Source organism: Hesperophylax consimilis, chromosome 15, assembly GCF_061612785.1.
Source record: "Hesperophylax consimilis isolate HC1 chromosome 15, BYU_Hcon_1.0, whole genome shotgun sequence".
NCBI classification, from domain to species: Eukaryota; Metazoa; Arthropoda; class Insecta; order Trichoptera; family Limnephilidae; genus Hesperophylax; species Hesperophylax consimilis.
Genome location: NC_142850.1, coordinates 6951440 through 6977938, shown reverse-complemented (window position 1 = coordinate 6977938; position 26499 = coordinate 6951440). Strand labels below are relative to the sequence as shown.

At 32.1% G+C, this 26499-nt stretch overlaps 1 protein-coding gene across 1 annotated transcript; it reads right to left on the bottom strand.

The window, feature by feature from the left end:
- Positions 1-2910: 2910 nt before the first annotated feature.
- On the bottom strand, positions 2911-3998 carry LOC149417245 (uncharacterized). Its single transcript, XM_089640565.1, has 2 exons — positions 3945-3998; positions 2911-3252 (listed from the first exon to the last, which is right to left on the bottom strand). Exons 1-2 carry the CDS (start codon positions 3996-3998, stop codon positions 2911-2913), a joined length of 396 nt encoding a protein of 131 aa, XP_089496691.1.
- Between the last annotated feature and the right edge of the window lie 22501 nt (positions 3999-26499).

The following is a 26499-nucleotide window of genomic DNA, read 5'->3' as shown; positions in this document are numbered from 1 at the left end:
CGGATCTCCACATTCCTCACACGATCAAACATGGTTTTACCACACATACGCCTCAGGGATCTCATTTCAACAGCATTTAATCTACTTTCATCCTTTCTTTGCCAGTTCCATGCCTCACTTCCATACATCAAGGTAGGTACCAGCACTCCGTTGTGGACTGCTAACTTCGCTTCTTTGGACATTTTTTTGTTAGCGCCAACGGCGTTCAGTCCCCCATTAACGGAATTACCTGCATTTACCCTTCTTTTAATATCTCTGTCGGCCTTCCCATCTCTCGTAAACATACTTCCTAAATACACAAACTCATCCACCTGCTCCAAGTATTCCTCATTCACAGCTATATTGCACACTGTTTTCGTACTCTCTCTTTCAAACACCATTACTTTAGACTTACTTACATTCATCATTAACTCATTCTTCATGCATACTTCGTTCATCCTAGACACGAGAGACTGTAGATCATCTACAGGGTGTATCGGCACGTACCCGACAAACTTTAACCAGCTATTCCTTAGCATATTTGGAGTAAAAAATCTTATGTGCACTTTGCTGTCCGGTAACGTCTTTTTTTAATAAAAAAATTACTATTCATATTTTCACCACATGTCACCACTGTTTTATCCTTTTTCAATGTTTGAAAACCCATCTGGCCATATTTTATTCGAATTCCGTTGAATAATGCACGTGTATACCTATATTGGCGCACTTTCACAATCACAACGAAATGGCACGGCACCTTTTCGACATACTTGCTTATAACAGCTGTTGAACCCGAAAAGCAATGCCAATGACAGTGATGTAGTGTGGAAATTTTTATTTTTTTTGTTTTTAATTGAAAAAAAATGCTACCGGACAGCAAAGTGCACATAACATTTTTTACTCCAAATGTGCTAAGGAATAGCTGGTTAAAGTCTGTCGGGTTAGTGCCGATACACCCTGTATACTATTAGCAATCAGCACCGCATCATGAGCATCACAATAAAATAAGTCATTACGAGGCTTTCCTGTAAATAAGTACAGTACCAAGACTTTTAAATTATGACATTTGAAATGGAATTTAGCAACGCGCTTTTACAGATAAAATAAACATGTCTGCAAGTGACGAAACGAAACGCTAGAATGATATAAAGATATTTATAAGATACGCTAGGAGCATTTTGGTTCAAAATCCATAAAATCGTGGCAAGTGTAGAGAGCTACTAGCAAATAGAACTTTTTTGAAAAAAAAAACGATTTTTTTACATTTACTACATCAGTGAAATGAGATCTAGCCATGAAAACATTAAAAATAAGTAAAATATAAAATAATTAACTAACAATAGTTTTTTAATGATTTTATTGCACTGCTTTATGCTTTTCGATTGCATTTATAGATAAAAGGACTATTGTGTGTTATTATTTTATTATTTCATCCGTGGGTAATTTAAAAAAAACATTATGTAGGTAGTAGGTAGATAGATATCTACTCATATGATTAATTAACCCGTTTTGTTAAGATGGTATCTATGATAAATATAGTTTTCAAAGCTGAACAAATGTACTTAACACGATGTAATGAAAGTAATTTTTAATAAAAAATATTTTTTTGAGCTTCCTACATTTGCGGTCCAGTGAAATTACGAGTACCTTGAGGTGCACTGCACTGTGCAGTGTATAGAGCTAGGTTTCAGAAGTTTTTAACGCATTTAATTATTATCCAAGAAAAGACCAGAGTGAAAAAGCTAATTTGCTTAGTAAAAAAGGTAAGTGTTTCTATTTTTTTCATTTCTGATTTTCAATATTAAATTGGGTTTTGCGATATTTTGTTTAAAATAGCAAAACTCAAAATAAAACTTTAGATTTTTCTTTTTTTGCCAATTTTTAAGATTCCTAATCATTTCTTCAAGGTGAAAAATGTTGGAAAAGTGACAACATGCGAACTTCCTGATAAAATATTAGTCTTTCAGAATATATCGAAAATATAATATGTACTTTTCCTAATATCATGACGGAATGCTGCAATATAATTATGACAGTATCAATATCAGTATTTATATGCACACGTGTTCCACCGTCCTCGCAGAATATTTGCTTTTGACTGATACTTTGTTAGGAAAGCTTTCAACTCTATCGTTATAGGCCTGCAGTTCCATTTTTAACAGGAAAACGAATGATTTGACCAGATTTTTAATAAATTAACAGTATTTCATATCAGTAAGTTTTCTCTTAAAAATTAGTACAACCCCTTTGATATCAAATTTCGATGGTAAAAAAATAATAATAAGTGAAATGCCTAAGTATAAACAAGAGACATTCATGGCTCGGAATATTGGTTTACACCCCGTCTAAATGAAGAAAATAATATCGGCTCAAAAATGCAACAAATCGTACCTTTATAAATATGTATGCATCCTGATGCCAATAGAATTTCATGTCTTTGGGTTATTATGGTACACTAAGGGAATATTATGTATCATATTGATTGATTTTCGGAGTGCGCAATAAGCCATGCTGGCTTCTTACACGTCTTCTTACACATCTTCTTGAGCCGACGTTTGGGACATCCTTGCGGCGTCCATCATCGGAGAAGATGTGATCGAATATTCATTTGCCCTGATGATGAGAAAAAATAGAGGCCTAACTTGTGCTGCTAAGGAGGTTAAACAAACAGTTTCCTCACACAGTTGTTGGGGATGTGGTAGGACCCCTCCAATGCCCTGATGATGAGCATCGCAAGGCTGTCTGAAACATTGACAAGCTCATTATCTCAAATACCAACCATGTATTCCTTTTAGCAATGAGAAATTTCAAATTATGTGTGTTTCATTTATTTTTAATGACTGTTAACATTAAGATTATGTCAGTATTGAAAAGTTTTCTGACCATTAGAATTTTGATAGTAAAGACGTTGCGAAATTATATTTAAAATAGTCAGGGTTCGATGATGAGGTGTTCGGGTATATCGGGCATATAGCACTTGGCAAAATCCCAGGAGGTGTCCAGGGCAACCTCTCCGACCTGCTCCTCGCATTTGCGCAAGGTGTCCGAGACCTTATCTGTGTTCCTGGTTGTGATCAGCTCTTTTCTAAACTTGCCGTTACTATCAAATAAAGTCCTTTTCATCAAACACCTGAAGTAGTCTTTCACAGCCACATCTTCTGAAGACCAGTCTCCCATTTCTAACTTCTTCAATTCGTCGTCGGCAACCTTGCTCTCAGTTCTGCATTCTTTTGATATTTTCTTAAAGGCCTCTTTTGTTGCTTCGAGCACATCCTGTGAAAGTCAAAACAGATGGGCTTACAATTTATTTATTCCTTTACTGAATTTTGAGCTTACGTTGAAGTGAATGTGAAACATTCTAAGACTTTTAAAAAATTCTCTAGTAAGATTTGGCAGAAAAACTTAAAAGAAGAAAACTTTCTTGCAAACACCATCAACGTGGTATTTTGAACTTGATAAAGAATAAATTATTACGTATTGTAAAAATAAAATTAGACTTACCAACCAGCTATACAACCATATTACGTTAAAATAAACTATCAACTTTGTTTTGGTAAAAACGATTCAGCCACAAAATGAAAACTTTACGGGAGACGATATAAACGAGTATTTGCGGATTCTTAAAACTATGTAAATAAAAATCTTGAATTTCATACAGTGGTTATTTGTTTTTCAAAATGTTCATGTAAAATATTGCAATTGTATTCATAATTTTAAGAAAAGTGAGGGTTTTATCGAAACACCATAAAGAAATTGCACATGTATGGGTAGTTTTTATAATAAAAATGCCAAAATGATTTACCAAATTGTACTTTAAAGTCTATTCTTTATGAAAACTAGATGAAAAGTTGCATTTCCCAAAAATGTAGCTTGAAGTGTTTTACCAATTTACAGTCGATATCTAAATCGAAAACTCTTGTTGAATAGAACTAGATTGTCGACACAATTAAATTGTAATTTCGTACCTTAGCTGCCGCGATGGCAGCCACTAAGAAGAATAAAAATATATAATACTTCATGTCATAAAAGTGACTTCGAGAATCAAGATACTGTAAAACAAAATTAATAAACTGACATGACGTTGAACACGGCTGGCTTTTTATAATAAACGTTATAAGGAATTGTTGTTAAATCGCTTATCAGTTTTATAACAAATAATATATGCATTCAAGTTTTTAGTTAAGCAGAGATGAAAATAATTGGCACATGTAAAATTATGATTATACAATGAACTTACATCGAGATCAAGAAATTAGTGGCAGTTTTTTACAGTAGACCCCCCGCAAAATTACAGTACATACACTTTTTTTTATTTAAGGACACATATATTTTGAAAGTGGTCGTGGTGTTTGCAGGTGGTGTTTGTTACAATATATATATATATATATATATATATATATATATATATATATATATATATATATATATATATATATATATATATATATATATATATCCCGCTACATTTGTTGCGTCCGACCCCTAAAAACTCCATAGCATTGCAGCGTCCACCGACTTACAGCGTCCGATATACGGACGCTACAATGTTTTGACCTCAAAATTGGCCAGAACGATGCTTACCCCATGTAGAATCGTATGGCAAAAAATTTTGTGGAAGCAAAAAATGTCTCAGAATGTCTAGAAACGAATATTGAACGTTTGACATTTTGCCGACAGGTTCGCTACACGATGTATATATCGAGCAGTGTATGTTTTTATTCATTTCTACGATCTTGCCGCGTCCACGAAGTAATATAATTTTCGATAAATAACGACGATCATGCTGCGTCTACGCATTACATCGTTAGTATTGCGTCCTCAAGACCGATTACGAGTAGATATTATTTTATATACATAACGACGGTCGTGCTGCGTCCACGCATTACGTCGATAGTACTGCGTCCCCGTAGCCGCTCATGAGAATATACTATTTTTAACTCATAATGACAATCATGATGCTTCCATGCATCACGTCGATAGTATTGCGTCCCAGTGAACGATCACGAGTAGATATTATTTTGAATATACAACGACGGTCATGCTGCATCCACGCATTACTTTGATAGTATTGCGTCCCCCTAGCCGATCACGTTGAAATATTATTATGAATACACAACGACGGTCTTGCTGCGTCTACGCATTACGTCGATAGTACTGCGTCCTCGTGGCCATTCGGAGTACATTGTTAAATATTATTTGAGCGTTTGGTTGAGTAAATCATCAGATTTGGCAACATTTGGTTAATTTACAACGATGCCGCTTGATACTCAGAACTAAGAATCGTCTTGCGTGGTTTTTAATGCATAACGACGATTTTGCTGCGTCCACGCATTACTTCGATAGTACTGCGTCCCCATGGCCATTCACGAGTACATTTTTATAAATTATTTGAGCATTTGGTTGAGTAAATCATCAGATTTGGCAACGTTGGGTTAATTTACAACGATGCCGCTTGACACTAAGAACTAAGAAGCATCCTGCGTAGTTTTTAATGCATAACGACGATCGTGATGCGTTTACGCATTACGTTGGTAGTATTGCGTCCGTTGTTGTTTTTTTTTAAAGAAAAGCGTTTTTTTGGGAGCGAAACCCGGTCGGCACAAAGTATAAAAAATAAAAGTGGTGTTTACAAAGTTATTGTTTTATTTTAAATTAAATATTGTTGTCAATTAAACAAACAATTTATAAGTTCCCGAATATTATACACTGTGATTTTATTCAAAGCCCAATCATGGGAAAACGTCTTCAAACACACGGAAACAGGGATGACTGAAGTAAATAGATGGCTAATAAATAATCTACTGACACTAAATATTTCTTAAACTAAATACTTAACTTTCAGTAAAACATTAGCTGGTCAGCCAGATAGTCGCCCACAACTTCATCTTCACCCCTGCACAGTTACCTCATTAACTAACTCACGCTGTGTTTGTGACAAAATTGATTATGCGCAAAATATTAAATATCTCGGTTTAACTGTTGACAATAACTTAAAATGGGATCTCCAAATCAACCTAATTACAAAAAAAATACGGAAACCCTCTTACATCTTCAAAACAATTCGAAACATTATGTCACTACCTCAGCTAAAAAATATATATTTTGCACTCTGTCAAAGTATTCTTATGTATGGTATTTCAGTATGGGGAGCAGCAGCAGAGACTCATCTCAAATCACTTAAAATTAATCATAAAACAATAATCAGAATTATGTTTAGAAAGCCTTATCTACATCCGACAGAACAGCTAATGATCAACAATAACCTATTAGACATAAATAAACTATTCATAAAGAAGATCATCTACAAAAACTGCATAAAAATATCACCACACTTCATAACTCACTCGCAAAACACAAGAGCAAACACACACAATCATCTACAAGTACCATATTATATCAAATCGAATTTTGCAAAAAAACATGAATCTTACTTGGCACCACATATATTCAATAAGTTTGTAGCCCAAACAAAGACCTACGTCGCATCTAATAATTTGAATTGGGTATTCAAAAGATTTTTAAACTGGTTGAATGTCAAAGAAAGAAGAGAGATAAGTAATATTCTTAATATCTTAAATTATATATTTTCTTTTTTGTACTCTGTTTTTAAATTCTGATTTTCCTCTTATTTTATTATTATTATTTTTACTATAATATATATATTTCTTTTTTTTTTCTCTTTACCACTTATTTGTTTTTATGTAATTAGATATTGTTAGTTACCAGGCTCAGAACAGACTTTGTCTAGTGAGGAGGGTAAGGAGAAAAATCATGTATGTACATAACTAATAATAAATAAACGCCCGGGTTGCCGGCACTGAAATTGAATTGAATTGAAATTGATTATCTGAATATAAAATAAATCTTATAGAATAAAATAAAAACCTCAAGATATGAATTGAAATCTAGCAAGAATATCGTAACACAAATTGTGAGGATTATTATTAATATATTTATAGAATTATAACTATATATTTTATCACACCTTTATAAATGCAATGAAAACTTTAACTTAAATGAAATCAACAAAAAATCAAAATATAGAAGAATACGTATGTGAAACATACAGCGAATGCAATAAAATCTAGAACAATATAATAAATCTACTAACAATCTTGCACTTAAACATAAGGAGTATAATTTGAAACATGGACGAACTTCTAGTATACCTATGTATTTAACATTATGTCCACAACCAGATTTTTTAATACTATCCGAGGCACACTCGCATGCAATACATAAAAATATACCAAGTATTACAAACTACAAACAATATTTCACAAATTATCACAAAAATAAAAGTAGTGGAATTGTAGTATATGCTAAAGAAAAATTTACTGATATCAATGTTAACGAAACACCAATATGTAACGCAAACTGTTTGTCAATTAATGAATCTAAATAATTAGCCAATTAATATAATCGCATGTATCGAATACATAGCTCTATTATACCCTTATAGTCCAGTAGGTACCCAAGCGATTCCTTCAGAAACTTGATCAGGGTGCTTAGGCTGTGAACATCTTGGAATAATTATCGATAATAACATCAAATGGAAAAGTCAAATAAACTCCACAGTAGACAGAATGAGAAAACTTATCTTTATGTTTTTTAGACTTAGAAATACTGTATCATTAAAAATACTTAAAGGTATTTATTTTGCACTTGCACATTCTACACTACTACAATATGAAATCGTGGTTTGCGGGGGGGGGGGGGGTGCGTATAAATCATACCTACGTCCACTTGTGACAATTCAAAATATATTAATAAAAATCATATTTAAAAAAGCCATATAACTATCGAACAATAAATGTTTTCCAAGGTTTCCCGGTTCCCCTTCTTACAAAAATTTATGACAAAAATACTCGTACATTAAGAACTTCAATTACATAAAGATTTATTTGATAAAAATAATATTCCATAATTAATTTTAAGCTAAATAATTATTTATATTGGAGGACTAACCGTACCACTAGTTCGAACTACAACAGCAAAACATCATTATTTATTTAACGGTATAAAATTATTCAATAAATTACTCCTGGATATATCTGAGGAAAATTATGACAGTTACAAAAAAAAACAATTTAAAATTCTCTAATACCACCTAATAAATTTTCTTATTGTTTTAAATTATTTATTTTATTTCAGGGAAATCAACAGTTTACAATGTGGTTCATTTATACACGTGTAATTTACCTAACTGAGAAACCAATTGCAGATTTCCGCAATATTCTATTCTATTATGTATGTAAAAATTTAAAAACTATACTTACAAGAACTAAAAAATATTAAATTTATCGAAGAAAGCAAACACTTAGTGGCTTGACATAAAACAAAATGAAACAAACACTTTGTTTTAAACCACTTTATTTTTATTTATATTTCGTCGACCGGTTTGGATTGAACCCAAATATTGTATAAAATAAATATAAAGTGGTTTAAAACATAGTATTGTTTCATTTTGTAAAAAATATAACGTTATTCAAGAGGGAGATTATTATAACATGAGATTATTTTAACTGGAGATTATTATAACAGGAGATTATTAAAACAGAAGATTATTATAACGTAATACTACATAATATATGTCATTACATAATATAATAACATTTTATGCAGTTTGGTACACGTTTAATACATTTTTAATATAGTTTTTATATTTATTTTGGTTACATTGAAGATAGAATCAGAGAGAATGTTATTATACATATGTTGAACATATTCTTCTAAGACAAGCATTTTTATTTTACTAGATTACATGAGCGTGTGTGCCGTGTAGGTACTTTCAAATCAATTCTGCTTAATAAACTCCACATATTATGTTTCTGCTTATCATTCCTTGGTATTATTTATAACTTACCTGTTTTTATTACTTTAATTGTATTTTCTTGTAAGGCTATTAATAGTTTTTGTAATAATATTTGCAATATAAATATGTAAAAATATATTGTTGTCCTCTCCTGAGCACAAGCATCTTACTTATCAGAAAATTGATTTAAATATTATTTAATATTATATTGTAAATATTGTAACACTAAAGATGTTAAGAAATAAAAATAAAAAAAATATTTTTATTTTGAACTTAATGGTATTAATAAGTTTAACTCATTAATTAAAATATTGCAATTTGAGGTTGAACTAATTAAGTTAAATATAAAAACAGATATTATTATATTGAATACGTAACGACAGAAGTTCTGCGTCGATGGTATTGTATCCTCGTGACCAATCACGAGTAGATATTATTTTGTATACATAACGACGGCCGTGCTGCGTCCACGCATTTCGTCGATAGTATTGCGTCCCCATGGCCGTTGGCGAAATTGTACATTTTTATGTATTGTTTGAGTCCTTGGTGAAGCAAAACGCCAGATTTAGCAACATTCAGTTCATTTACAACGTTGCCACTTAGCACTCAGAACTAAAAAGCGCCTTGCGCGGGTGGACATTTTTGTAAGATGGTTTACAGTGGACGGTAAATTGATATCCCGACCTAAAAATGTCCGACCGCCCTCTGCAATGGAGCGAACTGGCGCGTTATGAAATGATACATTTTTACTAAGGATATCGTTGTAAAAAAAATTGTCGCACGCCTGCGCCCAGTAGGTACGTTTGTATACAAGGTGCAACAAGATATCATTCAAACTTCTCACTATCAATAGACAGTTTGTTGTCAGGTCTGGTGTGTTTCTGGATGTCAAAAAAATAAAACATAAATATATATACATATATTTTTTATATACCGCACAAGAGTCTCAACCGCTCCCGTCTGGAACAGCGAGACTGTGGCATCCCCAATCTGAGTACTAGGGTGAAGGTATTGGGGAGGGGAAGAAGATGAGGAAGAGAAATGTAGAAAAGTACCTGGCTATTTATATCTGGTCACCAAACACGGCAAAAGCTTGGAAATAACGTTTCCATTCGGAATGGTGGTCACACACCAGGGCGATACTGAGAGTATATTTCACTCTGTAACGTGCTGCAAACACACTTTATATTATGTTCAATGTATTAATTGTGAAATAACACAAACAAATAAAAATTTATTTGCGCACGCCGGGTTTGACCGTCAGATTACGGGCTTCGGATTGCGAGTCGAGAGTCTTATCTCTCAATCACAGATGCTGTAATTAATTAATTAATTCACTATGAACGTGAAAACATCACTAGAAAAGTAAGAAATATTTTGTGTTGTTTTTTATTTATTTGTTAATTTATTTATTACACCTAATAGACGTTTACATTCTAGTTTAATAGTTGAGTATCGCAGTTATTATAAATTCTTCAAAATTAAAACAATAGAGAAAACAAAATAGAATGAAAAAAAATAAAATTTTACAACAAAAGCGTATAATAAAATAAGATACATTGGTAAAAATGATAAGAAGTCTCACATAAGTAGATATTCAAAATAAAGAAAAGATTGCAAAAATTATAGATGTCTATTTGTCTCGATATATAAAAGAATTAAAATAAACAATATTTATATTGATTATTTTTAAGGTGAAATATATCTCCCATATCAGAATAAGTCATGTAATCCTAAGGGGTTTAATAATATAAGGGGCATAACAACGGCCTAAATTTACCTTTTGAAACTCTCAAAACAAATCCAAGAGTCTTAAGGGCCTTATATACGGAAGACGTAAAAATTAAATCGACCTTCAAAACGCCATGTAACAAACAAATAATATACACTCGGACGCAAGAATATATTATTCAGTATGGACGTGAAACCTTTATTAGAATAGTCAGCAATATACGGCAGACGTAACAATTAAATTAGAGTGAACGGACGTGAAACCTATATTAAAAGGAACCTTCAATATACAAAAAATATACACCAGGACGTGAGTATGTACGTGACGCTAGAAATGTATGAAAGTGTAATAAACATCAAAACCTGCATTATTATGAATATTAAAAAAATATGATATTAGCGATTATCGTGAGTAAAACATAGTGCAATATTCACAAAAACAATCTAAAAAAAAGAACTAGAAGGGCTGGACGCCCAAAGACGGATTTACGCACGGACGCAATAAATGTTGTGGGACCTATATATATATATATATATATATATATATATATATATATTTACACTAAATAACAAATATAAATTACATCAAAAAACGAAAGCAGTATGAAACAATTTCTCCTCGTTATTGCCGGAACTAAAAGGAAACAAAAAATATAAATAAATTTAGGTGTACATTTTAAAAATAATAATGAAATAGCTAGGGCAGCTTAACTCACTATCAAGGGCTGTCCCATCATGAATATGCGGTATAATTAGCCTTAAATCGAACTCTCAACCCCTAAAACCAGTTCGCCGAGAGGTTTTATGAAGAAATCTGAATTGAAGATGAGGGGAGAAACTCCTGTTCCTATCTTATTTTTTAAATTCTACATCACGATGTTTTAAAAATATTTTTATTTATTTTATTATAATTATGTTAATTTGAATGCACTGTTTCAAGTGAAACTATGTAAAAACCCGACGGGCGTAAATGAATAAATATAATCTATGAATTCTAATGTAGGTATTTATAAATAATATCAACATAAAAATCTTTTTCTAATAACCATTTTTTCTAGTTCAGTGTTGCAGGTTTATTCGTTTTTTTATCCATAAACGAAAATAATGAGATATCTAGGGCAGTTTAACTCACTATCACAGGGCTGTCCCATCATGAATATGCGTTATAATTATCCTGGTAGCGAACAAATCAAACGCTTACCCCCTAAAACAAGTTCTTAGGTCTTTCGTCCTTCTTTAGAGAAGGAAATGTAATTTAATTTAACATGTAATTGTTGGGTTATGTAATTTAATTTGTATTTGTTGGGTTAGCTGGAAGAAATATGATGTAACCTATAAGCTATACCCTTTGTACTGTGTATTTTTGTGCAATAAATATTTTTTTGAATTTTGAAAATATTGTATTACTTGGTTTATTAAAAGGGGGCATCAAACTAGTGCTAACATTCCTCATGCATGCCAAAAAGTTGCGGGAGGAGCTAAATGGGTTATGAGGTGATAGCTCCAGATTTTCAAAGCCTGACTGATTGCAGGGTCAGGGTCTATCCATTCCCTTGAAAGGGAGAATTATAAACAAATAAAACATAATGTGTACAGTTCAGAACAGCTACCAAGCATACTAAAGATGTTCTAGACCTAGAGGTATAGAATGAACGCCTTAAGTTTGATGACATTGTTACGATAATGGTATTTATCAATATTAATTGTGATTATTGACACTCGCTACCTCGCCAATTACACATTTTTGACAGTTGACATTGACTAAAGTATTGTTAACTTACCAAAACCTTTCGCTCCCTAGTTATAGTTGTACCGCACAAGATTTCCAACTGCTTCTAACCGTCTGGAACCAGTGAAACTACGGCATCCCCAAATGTACCCCATTGTTTCATAAGTACTATTTTGTGAAGCTGAAGGTAGTGGGGAGGAGAAGGAGATGGGGAATATGAAAATTGGAAGTAACTTTCTATTTGGATCTGGTCACCAAACACGGCAAAAGCTATTTCGAGCATCGTTTCTATTCCGAATGGAGGTCTTCTACCAGCGCGATACTAAGAGTATCTTTCACTATCAATATTTCACACTAAATATGTCTACTATTATTATATTGTTTTCTGGTGACAAACTGCTTTGGCAGTTTAGCGGGTATAAACAATAAAAAAAAAAATTAAATTACAAAAAAAAAAAAAAATTAATTATGTATCACAAATGAATTCAACCAAAACTACTTTTCGCATGCCTAGTTTTGAACCCGCGACATCCGGATTGCTAGTCGAGAGCTTTACACTTCGACCACGGAGGTAATTTAGATCCTCTCACATAGCTCTAAACCTTTTTAAAATTGAATCATCAGGCCTCAGCCATATTCGCTTTGCGATAAAATCTAAATAATTGGAATATTTCTGAACATATTAAAAAACTAAAAATGTTTTAGAAATTTAAAATTTACATTTTATTATAAAAAAAAATATATATATATATTTTTTCAAATATTTAAATTTAAATGCACAAAACAAAAAAAAATAGGCTCACTTTACGTTTTTTATAACTCTAATTATTGATAGCGAAAAATACATAAAAACATACTTATATTATTAGACATAGGTATATTGGTCATCTCACTTCTTTGTCGTTTCATATAAAAATTATTAATATAAAAATCACTAAATCTTATAATTTACAAATCGCTTAATTTCTAGATTTGAATATGGAGCGTGGAGTTTTCTATTTCTAACAACGTTTGGATCATATTTCTCTCCACAACTTTAAGGAAGACAGCGATTTCTGCGAGATCATGAGTTGTTCCCAAAAACGATCAGATTAGCCTGAAGGGTTGATCATTCCTTACCATGTCAATATTACCGTTATAGATGTAACACAGTCAACATTATCAAGGCACACAACACAATTAAACACACTCATTGACAGGGCCGGTCCTAAGCCAAACGGGCGGCGCCTGGCCCGAGCGCCGACTTGGCGCCTTGGCAATTCGGCGCCCGGAACTGTCTGCTCCATATTTTTTTTTTTTTTTTTTATTATTTAACATTATAAATGATAACAATATGCAGACTTATAAATAATTTGTTCATTATTATTCTATTTCTCCATAAGTTGAGCTCCAGGAGCTCGTGTTTATGGGAGGAGTCTTTACATTTAGTTCTAATGATTTTTTAAACAATAATCAAAAACTTTTGAAATATAATATTAACATAGGTACACAAATTAGAAAATTGTTTTTTTAAAGATAATTAAAATAATTCATCTTTTTACAGATTAAGTAAGCGTGAGGAAATTAAGGGTACAATATATCAAGAAAAATTTAGAAAAGTAGTTTTTTTTAAAGACAATCAAATTAATATATATTTTTTACAGATTGAGTAAGTGTAAGAAAATTAGGGGTACAATATATCATTATCCAATTTTAGGGACTTAATTAACTTTTTGAATTGTTCATAATTCACAGTTTCGGTTACACTAATTTTATTTTTGGACAATAATATATTGTACCATCTCACACCTAAATACGAATAGTGGTGCTGAGCCGTGGTCGTTCTAAGCATAGGAATGGCTATTAAGCCATTTGTTTTGAATCTATTGCTTATGCTATCTGAGGGGTGAATTTTATAAATAAAATATTCTTTATAAATTTGATATAAGGCGATTCTCTTATACAATTCTGTTATAGATGGTACATTAAATTCCTGAAATATCTCTAAAGTAGGGGAGTCATATGGTTTTCTAAGGATGATTTTTATAATTATTCTTTGAATTGTAATTATGGGCTGTAAAGAAGCCTTAAAAGCCCCTCCCCACCCAATAATCCCGTACTGCAATAAGGACTGAATTAATGCATAATAGACAAATTTGATAGTTTTCTTGTTTAAAATATTTCGTATATTATAGAAAATATAGATAAGTTTTCTTATTCTTTCAACAGTGAGATTAATATGGTCTTTCCATTTAACATTTTTATCTATTAAGATACCAAGATATTTTATATTGGATTTATGATTTAGTTTCGCGCAGTCCGTATTACATGTACCGTCATTTACACAGTTTTTAGAATGAATTGTTATGTTAATTAGGTTATTTGGCACATCTTCTTGTAGAGTGAAAGGAATACAATATGTTTTTTCTGTGTTAAGTGATAATAAATTGCCATCGAACCAATTTTTTATAACCTTCATATCCTGATTCGCTGCATTGGTAATTTCGTTCCATGTCTTTTTTTCGATAATTATTGCAGTGTCGTCAGCAAAGGATATAAGTTTACCATTAAGTGATAATTTAAACATATGGTTAACGTAAATTATAAATAAAATTGGTCCAATAACAGTCCCTTGGGGAATTCCAAATTCTAAAGTTTCATCTATGCTAAGTGAGTTATTAAGTTTTACTTTTTGGTTTCTTTGAGTTAGATAGCTTTGCAGCCAATACCTTACCTTACCAATAATACCGATATCATTTAATTTATTAATTAGTTTTGTATGGGAGATACTATCAAAAGCCTTACGTAAATCAATGAAAATGCCAAGGCATTTATTTTTTTTATCTAATGCACGGTATATAGTTGAAGTTAGTTCTGCAATGGCATCATGAGTGCCTAGTTTCTCTCTAAATCCAAATTGGCTAGGACTAATTATTTTATTATTTTCAATATAGTATAAAAGTTGCTTTTTTACGATCTTTTCGAAAATTTTTGCAATGTTTGAGACAACAGATATGGGTCTATAGTTTGATATTTCTTCAGGGCTGCCAGATTTAAAAACGGGTGTTACAATAGATTTTTTATAAACGGAGGGGAATATTCCACTATTTAAACTAATATTTATAATGTGTGTAATTGGAATTAATAATTCATTATAATTTTTCAACATTTCTACTGTGACTCCATCAAACCCTGGTGCAGATGCACCTTTTAATTCACTTATAATATTTTTTATGTCATCTGTTGTTACCGGTTTGAAAACTGACAGATTATTTTGTTTGTGACAGTCCTTTTCGAAATTATCTATTTTATAATTTTCATCAATCCGTGTAGCTAAATTTTGTCCGACGTTAGCGAAATATTTATTGAAGGCATTAGCACATTTTGTCGGTTCCATTAGGGCATTAATAGAATTTTGTCCGATATTAATTTTTTTAATTTGAGTTTTTTTGTTTTTTCTACTATTTATTTCATTTATTGTTTTCCATATATGTTTTACATTTTGTTTAGCCACATCAATTTCATTTTTGTAAAAGTTTTCTTTAGTTGTTTTTAGTAAACAGGTTAATTTGTTCCTAAATTTTTTATAATCTGTGTATATTTTTTTATCTAAGGGAAATTTCTTTGTCAAGCGATATAACTCTTCTTTTTTTCTAATAGACACGATTAAGCCATGTGAAATCCATGGTTTTATTTTTTTGAATTTTGATTTAATTTTTATGGTTTTAATATCTGTTGATGCTGTAATATAATTGCATAGTATATTATCAAAAATATTTGCGCATGTTTCAGCACATGTTGATTCTAATACGGAACGCCATGTTTCTGTTTTTATTTTTAGGCTTAATTTATGATGGTTTAGTGAATTTTTTGTAAAAGTATTGCATTTTGAATCAATATAATTATTAATATTAAGTTTTTGTATATAGATGCAAGTGTGATGATCAGTAATATTATTTTTTAATATTATCGTGTGTAATTTGTCGGTATCTTTAGTGTTACTCCATATGTGGTCGATACAAGATGGACGTTGACCCGTAATTTCTCTAGTATATTTATTTATACACAATATGAAATTCATTTCCGTCATATAATTGATAAATTCAGTTTTTATTCTGTTACTATTTTCGTTTGAAACATCTATGTTGAAATCGCCGATTATTGTTATGTTCTGTTTATTTTTTTTTGATAAGATAATGCTTCTCAATTCATCCATAAATGTGTACTCGTTTGATCCGTGTGTTCGGTAAATTGCAATAATATTAAAACACATTTTATTTACATTTAGATTAATATCTAAGCAATTAACTCGCTGCATAGGTACTTCTTCCACTGCGATGTTTGAATAGCAAGATTTAACAAATACAACAATACCACTATTTCTATTAATAGCACAAGATGTTGCGAAGTAGGTATATTCTGGTATGCAAAATTTATTGTATACGTTGGTGAATGCTTCCGTTAAAACTATAACGTCCGGTTTATGATTTAGTAAATTAATTGAGAGTAAAAATTCATTGAAATTTTGTTTCATTGATCTGATATTTAAATGGAGTACAGAGAATGAATTTGTTATTTTATCCACGATTTTATTACAATCTTTTAAAGTATGACAAATATATTCTGAAATATTAAGCGTTTTATCTAATTCCTCAGTGAAGAAATTATTCATTTTAAAAGAAATAAGGAAATAATATTGTTATAACTAATTGTCAAAAATGAATTTGATTTTGATGACAAACTATAAATTAGCAGCATATGTTCACGGATAATATCAAGGTTGACTTGAAATAGTTTTGGTGACAATATTGAACAACTTAGCATTATATTACTAGTGATGATATTATGAAGATGATACATACTATGTAGTATATTAATTTTGTTTTGTATAAATAATATTTTACAAACATTAACACTTTGAGAGTAGGCTAATATTTTAATGTTGTGTTTTTGTCTTAAAATTTTACAGAAATAGTTAATTAAATATTTTTTGGATATTACTGATAAATCGTTATCTCTTCGATGGTAGATTAATAACATTAAAATGTTTCTCAATTGTTCGAAAGTTTTAATATTAATAGCTAAATTGTGCGAAAAGTCAGAAAAGTGTGAAAAGTCAGAAAAAAAGCGTATTTGAAACAAAAATATAAAATTTGGTATTGAGTTTTTAATCTTGTTAAGAATTTTAAAGTTAGTTATTAAGAATGTTAAAGTAGGTACATACCTATTCATAATTTATACGCCCTTGGGCAATAGTCATCATTTTTTTTAAATACATACAATTTTTGCTATTTGCTTTATGATTTGTATCGTTTGTTGACTTGAAAGTGTTGTTTTGGAAATCACAATTTTTGCATTTCTCTTCTTTGTTTTTATTGGGACAGTCTTTCCAAGGATGGTCCATGGCGCAGTGCAGGCACGAAGCATTCTTGTCCTTATTAAAGCAGTTGACAGCTGAATGTCCAAATCTCAGGCAATGGAAGCATTGCATTATTGGATTAGCATCCTCCACCCGCACTCTGTGGTATCCAATATTAATTTTCTCTTTAGATATGAGATATTTCCTAAGTTTTCCACTTGTTTCGACTATATAGTTTGTAAGATTGTTTTGTCCTTTTGGTTTAAGCATTTTTACTAATTTTACTGAGTTTTTCGGATTTTCATCCATGATGATTTTAATTCCATCATTTTGGGTTATTAATGATTCTATTATTTCTTCTTCTGATAGGTCGATAGGTAGGTTTCTGATGAATAGTTTAGGATTTTTTTTTTCTAATTCTTTCGCGATCATAGTATTTTTGAAGACTATATTTATTTCTTCTGTTAGTTTTTTTGCGTGATCCTTTTTGGGGCAAGAGATGATTAGTTTCTTATTTGATGCTTTTTGTACTCCATTTACTGCAATCCCCAAATGCGATGTTTTAATTTTTTTAACTATCATGTCTCGAATATCATCAGATGTTGTATTAGTATTTTCACTTGCAATTATTAATGAGTATTTGGCCTCTGGTATAGGTATTGAGAGGGTTGACTTGTTGTACGTAGTATTAGTTGATTCCTTTTTTTCCTTTAAATAATTTTCAATTTTTTCTGAATGTTTTTCTTCATTTAATATAAGTTTATTTTGTAGCTCAATTATTTTTTCTTGTAGTTGAAGTTTTTCCTTGCACCATATTTCCTCTAGCTGGTGTATATCTTGTTCTATGTTACTCCTTTGTTTTGCCTCTTTGACAGATGAGCATTTTCCTATTTCAATTTTAATTGAGTCAATTAATGATTGGACACTTCGGTCCATAATGAGTTATTTTTTTTGCGGGCTGTCTGGTGACTAAACGCAGCCAGCCTGCTTTATTTTTGCAACAACAATATGTTAAACTGGGTATCACTGTGGTTTGTGGTTACTGAGTTTATCGAAATTTCTGTCCGTGCGAGCTGCACGGCAGCAGAAACTAGACTGTGTGTATGCCGGGGTAAGGCCGGCCCTGCTCATTGGCATATTTATACAATTATATGCATACATTCAATGGATACTAATGTATTTTTAAATAATCTACTATATATTATTAAAAAAATCCCGTGTTTCCCTACCCCAATAATTTTAATCACAACCCGCCACTGCCACCCACCGGTGGTAATGGTGCTAGATAGCTCATGGTGTCACATCGAAAGTAAGAGAGTTTGGGGGGATGAGTGAAAGTAGATGACGAAAATATGCTTTGTTTTGGGAAGGCCACGAACGCTTCAAATTATTTCAGAATGGGCCCAAAGACTGCGTGAGTGAATCTGTAAGATTCCAGAAAGTTCATGAAGGTTTATCTTCGCCGCTACATACTAGAGGCAAGACTATGCTACTTTGTGTTTGTTGAAACATAAGACAGGATACAGGTTAGAAAGTCTCCCGATTTCTAAAAGCCTAAACATTACACGAAAGTTACACAAATACTTATCAAGAAAAAGGTTGATTACCACAATGGAAGTATCCAATTATTCCCATACTCATAAATCCATAATATTATTAGTCTAAAAGGCCAATTTCAATAAATATTTCAATATTTCGAAAAATTAAACAAGCCATATTTCTCTCGTGTATAGTATTAACTGAACCTTTTCAAAGCAATGAGTAACAAAAAATATTAAGTATAATAACAGTATTTATCACTGACTAAAAATCAGAATAAGAACAAATGTATATGAATTATTTACAGATTATCTTAGATATATAATGTACAAAAATAATTAATACTTTTAGCAAAACAAAAGATATTAATGCAGGAGTTCCACAAGGGTCTGTACTAAGCCCAACGTTGTACATAATTTAGTGTCAATTTCATTAAAAACTTTTCTCATTTATAAAAAATATTATACTTACTGACACGGCATTGGTTATATCGCATAAAGACTTAAAAATTGAGATTGAACACATGCAAGCTAACTTGTAATTGTTCAAATGAGGCATGACTTTTAATAATCTATAAAAAAACATTAACAAAGTAATTTAAAGGGTAATAACCTAATTCAGTCAAGATCGCCTAGTAATAATTCTAAATTTATCTTCATGTGCATTTCATCTCCTTATTTTAATTCCATCCTTTACAATATTAGACTCGTTGGTAGAAAAAATCATACTACCTGCGCTCGAGTAAATTCTGTTCAAATTGTTCAAACCAAAATCCAACTCCTTTTACTAGTTTCTCGCTAAAACGCAATAATAGAATATTATTTATATGCATATTTACTGTAACAAATTGATATCATTTTACACACACCGCTGCCATGAAGGCTGCCACGCAGCATGATCAAGTAGGTTCACATTGTAGTAGAGGGATGCCTTCAATAATGAAACTGAATACAATCGTCTTGAAAACATTTCCTTTTAAATTATAGTCATAGAATGCCAGGTTATGCATGTTGTTGCTAGTGAAAACACCCTTTTTATGTACTTCTTCCGGGTGGGTAGGCTTACAAAATTTTTGTAAGGGTCCTAAAGTGAAAATGCGTAAAATTTGTACTATCCATCAATACATGTTATCAATGCAATGTATTGAGAATATATAATAGATAAAATCCGAAAAAAAATCGGTCTAGCCCGAAACTAAAGATATACAATTTTTCCAGAACTCAACAACCAAACACCAAACAATCAATACATAATATTCCAGCGCCCTTGAGGTGATTTCTCACGAAAACGGCGCTATATAAATTAGCCAAATATTATTATTATTATATCTATGGGAGGGTTTCATGTTTCTTGGGAGTGAACGGGCTCGATAAACAATAGTTTATGTTGAACTAGCTGTACCCAGCGTTTCTAGTAGTTATCCACAGGAGATAGACAATATAGACATATACCATGGCAGACTTTTCTGTATACCTTTTTGAGTTATACAATTTCGTGTTGATTTATTTTAATGTATCTCTTAAGGTTTAGCCAGCGCCCAAAAACGTATATTTTACGCCTTTACTGCTTTTTGTAAACATAATGCTCTCGTATTATATGTATAAACCTTCCAAAAGAAATTCTCTAAATTGTAGTGAAAACCCTATCAAAAACTTTTGCATAGTTTAGAAGAATAAACGCACAAACATACAGATGCGATTAGCGATTTTGTCAAAAATATGTAATTGGTTTGGTAGCCAGTGTCGACTTATCAACATTAAAATTTAAAAAAAAAAACACTATCGTGTCAATGTAGAAATTTTTTAGGTATTCGTGCTAGACCAAGCGTCCGCCTGCAAATATGATCACAAATTAAAGAGTAAGTACCTACTGATCATTTTCTGTGGGGTCCGCTGCAGGTAACTGCTGTTCCTTTATTTATTTTGATGAAAGTTAAAGGTTAATGTTCACATTCATAATCTGAACTCTGCAGGTCTGTAAATGACCCCGTTAACGCAAGTAATGTCATAATTAAATCTATTAAAAAATATGCAGAATATTTATTTTTGAGAAATCGACAGTTTAAATTTTATCAGTTTGTACATGTTTATTCATTTATTTATTCATTCATTTATTCATTTTTGGGAAAATCAACAGTTTACATTTTTACAGATTGTACATAAGTAAAATAGCCAAAATAAAACCAATTACGGATTTCCTCCTTGTGATTTTACGTAAGACAGCATTAGAAGAAATAATTAAATTTATGAGAAATGTGAAGTTATAATTATATAAAATAAAAGAATTGTATAAAATAATAGAACAAAATAATACAACAAAAATAAAAATAAAGGGGAAAAAAAAACTAAAATTTATATAAAATAAAAGATTATCGATACATTGGCAACCATAAGAATACAAACAATACTGTGCATATAAATCATATCATAACCATAACCATTTTGATTGAGGTTATGATAATCTCTATCTCGTCTGTAAATATGGTACCGTGGATCGAAAAGTTCCTCATTAAAGATTGAATTGTTAAGCCATGTTTCACTGAGACATATAATGTCATAGTTGTTTAATAATACATTTTGAAGAAAAATATGTGTCTTGGTTCTGAGACCTCTTAAGTTTTGATAGTATAATTCTAAAGATTCCATTGTATTAAGTATATAGTGCAGTTAATATAAAGTTGCTGGAAAGTTAGTTGATGGAAATATTGTATGTTTTTAGTTTTTCTAGATCATTATAATTATTTATGCAATGGTGATTTGTGTTTTCATTAAGTCTTACGTAAATTTTACAATTTTTGATCCAACAGAATTTGAATTTATTAATTTTGGTAAACTCTCTGACCTTTTTGTAGAGTACTTTGTTTTTATGAGTTAAATGTTCATTTATATAGATCCGTTGTTTTCCATTAAAGTTAATATCCTCTGCTGTTAGGCCCCTTCTTGTCCGGATTGCTGCTATGATTTCATCTTTCTGTTTCCTGCCCTTTAGTTTTACTATAATATTCCGCGGTCTTCCTTCAATCTTCTCCTTGGGGGTGACTCGGGTGGGGTATTCAATGTCGTCGCTTACTATATTTAATTCTGAATAGATCCTTTTGATAATCTCCGTCAGGTTCTCTTGTTTTTTTTCTGGTATCCCAATGATCTCTATGTTATTAATGCGTGCGTGTTGTTCGTTAGCATCCAATTGTTTTTGTAATTCTTTAAATTCACTTTGTATTACGGCGTTTTGTTCCAGAGTTTTTCATGGTTGTTGTTTTTTTTTGGATCAATTTTTTTTTCTAGAGTTAATTTTTTATTTTTTAATTCCTCGATTTCTTCTTTATACTCGTTTCTGATGATTTCCAGAAATTGTACCTTAAATTCTTCAAACTTTTTGTCAAGAAGTTGGAGGAGTTGGGTGTCCGTAGTATTTAGTGTTTTTGCAGTTGCTCGTGTAGTCATTTTGGCACGAAATATTAATTAGTATAACTTCACTTCACTATTAAAGCTATTAAAATATAGATATTTAGATTTTAGCTAGAATTTTTTATTTTATTTTGAGATATTTCAAGAGTGAAATAAAAACACGACAGCTGTCATTGAATGTTATTGTTGTATATGTGTAGTATAGCCAAAATAAAACCAACTGTGGATTTTCTCTTTGTGAATGTACCTTTAATAACACAATACAATAAAAATTTTAAATTATTTTCAAGTTTTACTGTGGCGCTGATAATTCATAACACAGGGGTTCCCAACCCCGTGCCCGATTCGTATGTGCCCGCCACTATTCGACAGTGAAATAATATTTTCATAAATATGTATTTAAAAATGTTAATTATTTTTATTTATTTGTTAGAGTTTTAATTTTTTTTAGTGCCTAGGTTTACTGAATACGTTCGTATGTTTGCGATATTGTATGTATGAATGGTTTCTTTGCTGACAGTACTTGTCGCAACCTGTTTAGCGACGAGCCAAACTGCACTCTTCACGCTAGCCTGGAATGGAGAGTTGTATTTGCACATCACTCCTTGTACACGCAGAAAACCCGAAGTGAACGAACGAACTGAGCCGATGAACGCCGAAGGCGCCAAAACACATGGCACATGACTCTGCCAGCTCTGTCTGTCAGTGAAAGCAATAAGCATGGCCCCGATAGCCAAACTGACAGGTAGTCATGTACGAGCACGTGACCGTCCCGATCGGTTCGGCGATCATCGGCTCACTTCGGGGTTTCGGCGTGTACAAGGAGTGATGTGCAAATAGCATTCCCCACCTGGAAACGCGTTGTTGTCATTTTGATTGCGATTGCTGCCCCAAGTTTGTCGATTAAAATTAGGTGGTGCCCGCCACCCTACCGATATTTTAGAATGTGCTCTAGAGCAGTGTTCCGCAAACTTTTTATGTTCACGGTACACCTAACTAATCAAGAAATTTTAACGGTACACCAAAGAAAAAAAACAAGGTAAATTTTGGATAGGATTGGCTAGGCTTATTACGAATAACGGCGAACTTTGAGGTTAAACTACGAAAGCTGCATGTCATCATAATTTAAAAAAACATCCCAGGTTTTGAATGGTTTGTTTGGCAAAGCAGGGTTTGTCTAGCCGGGTTTGTGTAATTATGATTGATATTTATCACATAACAGTATCAGAATGACGGCGAACTGTCACCGAATCGGTTCGAGAAGTGAATTTTAATTTTACGCAATTGATAATTGAAAATGCATCTTTTTCCGCCGCCACCAAGCCAAAAAGTTTCCTTTTATAGTAATTACGGCATATCTAAAGTTCTTTTCTAAAAATTATTCGTAATAAGCGGGGCCACTCCGAACCAAAATTTACCAAAAACAATATTTTATTAATATTTATTATTAAAATCAATATAACATGAAAAGATGTTTAATGCGAAATGTGAGCCTGTTTAACTGAACACAGACGATCAAAATTTGGAACAATCGTTGATAACGCTGCTCGCATCTCTTCGTCGATCGTCCTCAGTAGTTCTCTTTTTTTTGACTTTATCGTTGTGAGAGTTGAAAACCCCAATTTGCATAAATAGGTCGTGGCAAATGGTAATAGAATTGCAATAGCTCGCTTTGACAGCAGTGGATACTCATTTTTTACGTGGAATCAAAAATGTGCTAACTCTGTTTCAGAAAATTTTAATTTTAGTGTCCGATCAGTTTTAAGCTTCATGAATTCTTCCTGCTCGTTTATTGGTAAATGTCCAAGGGAAATGCTTTCCGAAAATGGATTTCTTACCCAGTCCATAGGTTGCAGGTCACACTTAGGAAAATATGAGTTCATTTTTTCTGCTAACAGCTCCAAGTGTTTCACTATCAAAGCCTGCACTTTTTTTTCTGAATCGGCAGCCATGACGTTTGGAAACATTTCGTTACTACCATTGGTAGCGTGGCTGATCCATAGCACCAACTTAGCGCGAAAGCTTTCAATCTTGTCCGAAGACGTTAAAATGTTACAATTTCTTCCTTGCATTTTTTTGTTCAGCTCATTTAATTGAGTGAATATGTCCGCCAGATATGCAAATTTTGCTACCCATTCTTCTTTTTTAAATAGAGAAGCAAAGTCTGAACCCTGGGTTTCTAGAAATGTCTGGGTCTCATTTTTCAGCTCGTAAATCCGAGAAAGCACTTTTCCGCGAGAAAGCCATCGTACTTCTGTATGAAACAGAAGTGACTGATGATCTGCTCCCATTTCCTGACACAATGCATTAAACAGACGAGAGTTCAGCGGTCGCGACTTGATGTAATTGACAGTTTTGACGACTTCTTGTAAGACAGACAACAATTCATCAGGCAGAGACTTCGTCATCAGTGCCTCTCTGTGTAAAAAGCAATGTAAATTTTTAATATTATGATTTTTTTCATAAGCCCTGGTTATAAATCCCCTAATTTTTCCTGTCATAGCTACTGCTCCGTCTGTGCAAATGCTAAAGCAGTTGCGCCATTCCAAATTATGTTCACTGAAGTACTGGTTTGTTACTCTGAATATTTCTTCTCTTGTGGTATAACCAGGTAGTGGCAGACAAAATAAAAACTCCTCTTTTATTTCATATCGATCCGTGTACCTAACATTTGTGATGAGATGCGCGTGACCACTGATATCAGTAGACTCGTCGACTTGTAGCGCGAAAACTCCACTTAGCCTTAATTTTTCAATTAACGTTGATTGAATGTCGGTGGATATTTCATTAATGCGACGTGAGATCGTATCTGCTGACGCAGGTATTTTTTCGATTTCCTTGGCGGCTTCTTGGCTAATCATAATTTTGACAATTTCTTTGCAGACAGGTAAAATTAAAGTTTCAGCGAGAGAATGAGGTTTCTTCGATTTAACCAGCATATTAGCGATCACGTAGCTTGCTTTTTGCGCTTTGCTTGATGTATTGAAAGACGAACTCATGAGAGTTACCTGTTTCTTAGACTGGTCTTTCATACGTTGAAAGAAGGTTTTATCTTTGTGAGCCACCGATGGGTGTTAAGTTGTTTTTTTTTTTTTTTTTTTATTTATTAAATTAAAAGAAATTTACATTTCACTTTCTTAACTTAAATATATAACATTAAATAAATAGTATTCTAATATTGTTCTAATAACTTAAGATTAAATTTTTTTTTTTTAAATACATTTATACTCTCTGTTTTAAGTTTATCTGGAAGGAGATTGTATATTTGTACACCCTCGTGGCCAATGCCTCTTTTGCCACTTTCAGTCCTTACAGCATGTGTGCACAATTTGTTATGTTGCCTAGTATAATGTTCGTGTACTTGTGACGTTTGTTTAAATGTTGTGTTTGTGTGTATAAGTCCATTTTGGATTTTGTAGATTAGGAGGCATATGTTGTATTCGTACAATTTTCTTATTTTCAAAAGTTTCATTTCCTGATACAGTTTTTTTGTGGGAGTGTCCGGGTTATAATTGAAGAGTTTTTTAATAACTTTGTTAAATGTCGTGAAAGTTTACTGGGCACCATCGAATTATTAGCCAAAGTTTCTCCACAAACAAGACATTTTGGGCTTGGGCACGATTTGTCACCGCAATAAATACAGCCATAAAGCACATAGCTCTCATCGTATTTCCAATCGAAAAGCTTAGGTTTTTTCTTTGTTGACTCTGCTTCTTCTTGGGAATCATTAGTTTCACTTGACAAACTTGCGGTACGTTTAACGAATTTATCCATTATATACACGTAATATGGGATATTTTTTTGCAATTAAAAAAGTCAATTAAGTTCGCGACGACACAACCGAACACTAGCATTAACGAATGACTACTACACAAGCGGGCGCAACGTCGCCGTCGTAATTCGTAATGTTATGTTGTCACGCGCATGCACCCCGATAGCTCGTGCGCAATCACGTGATAAT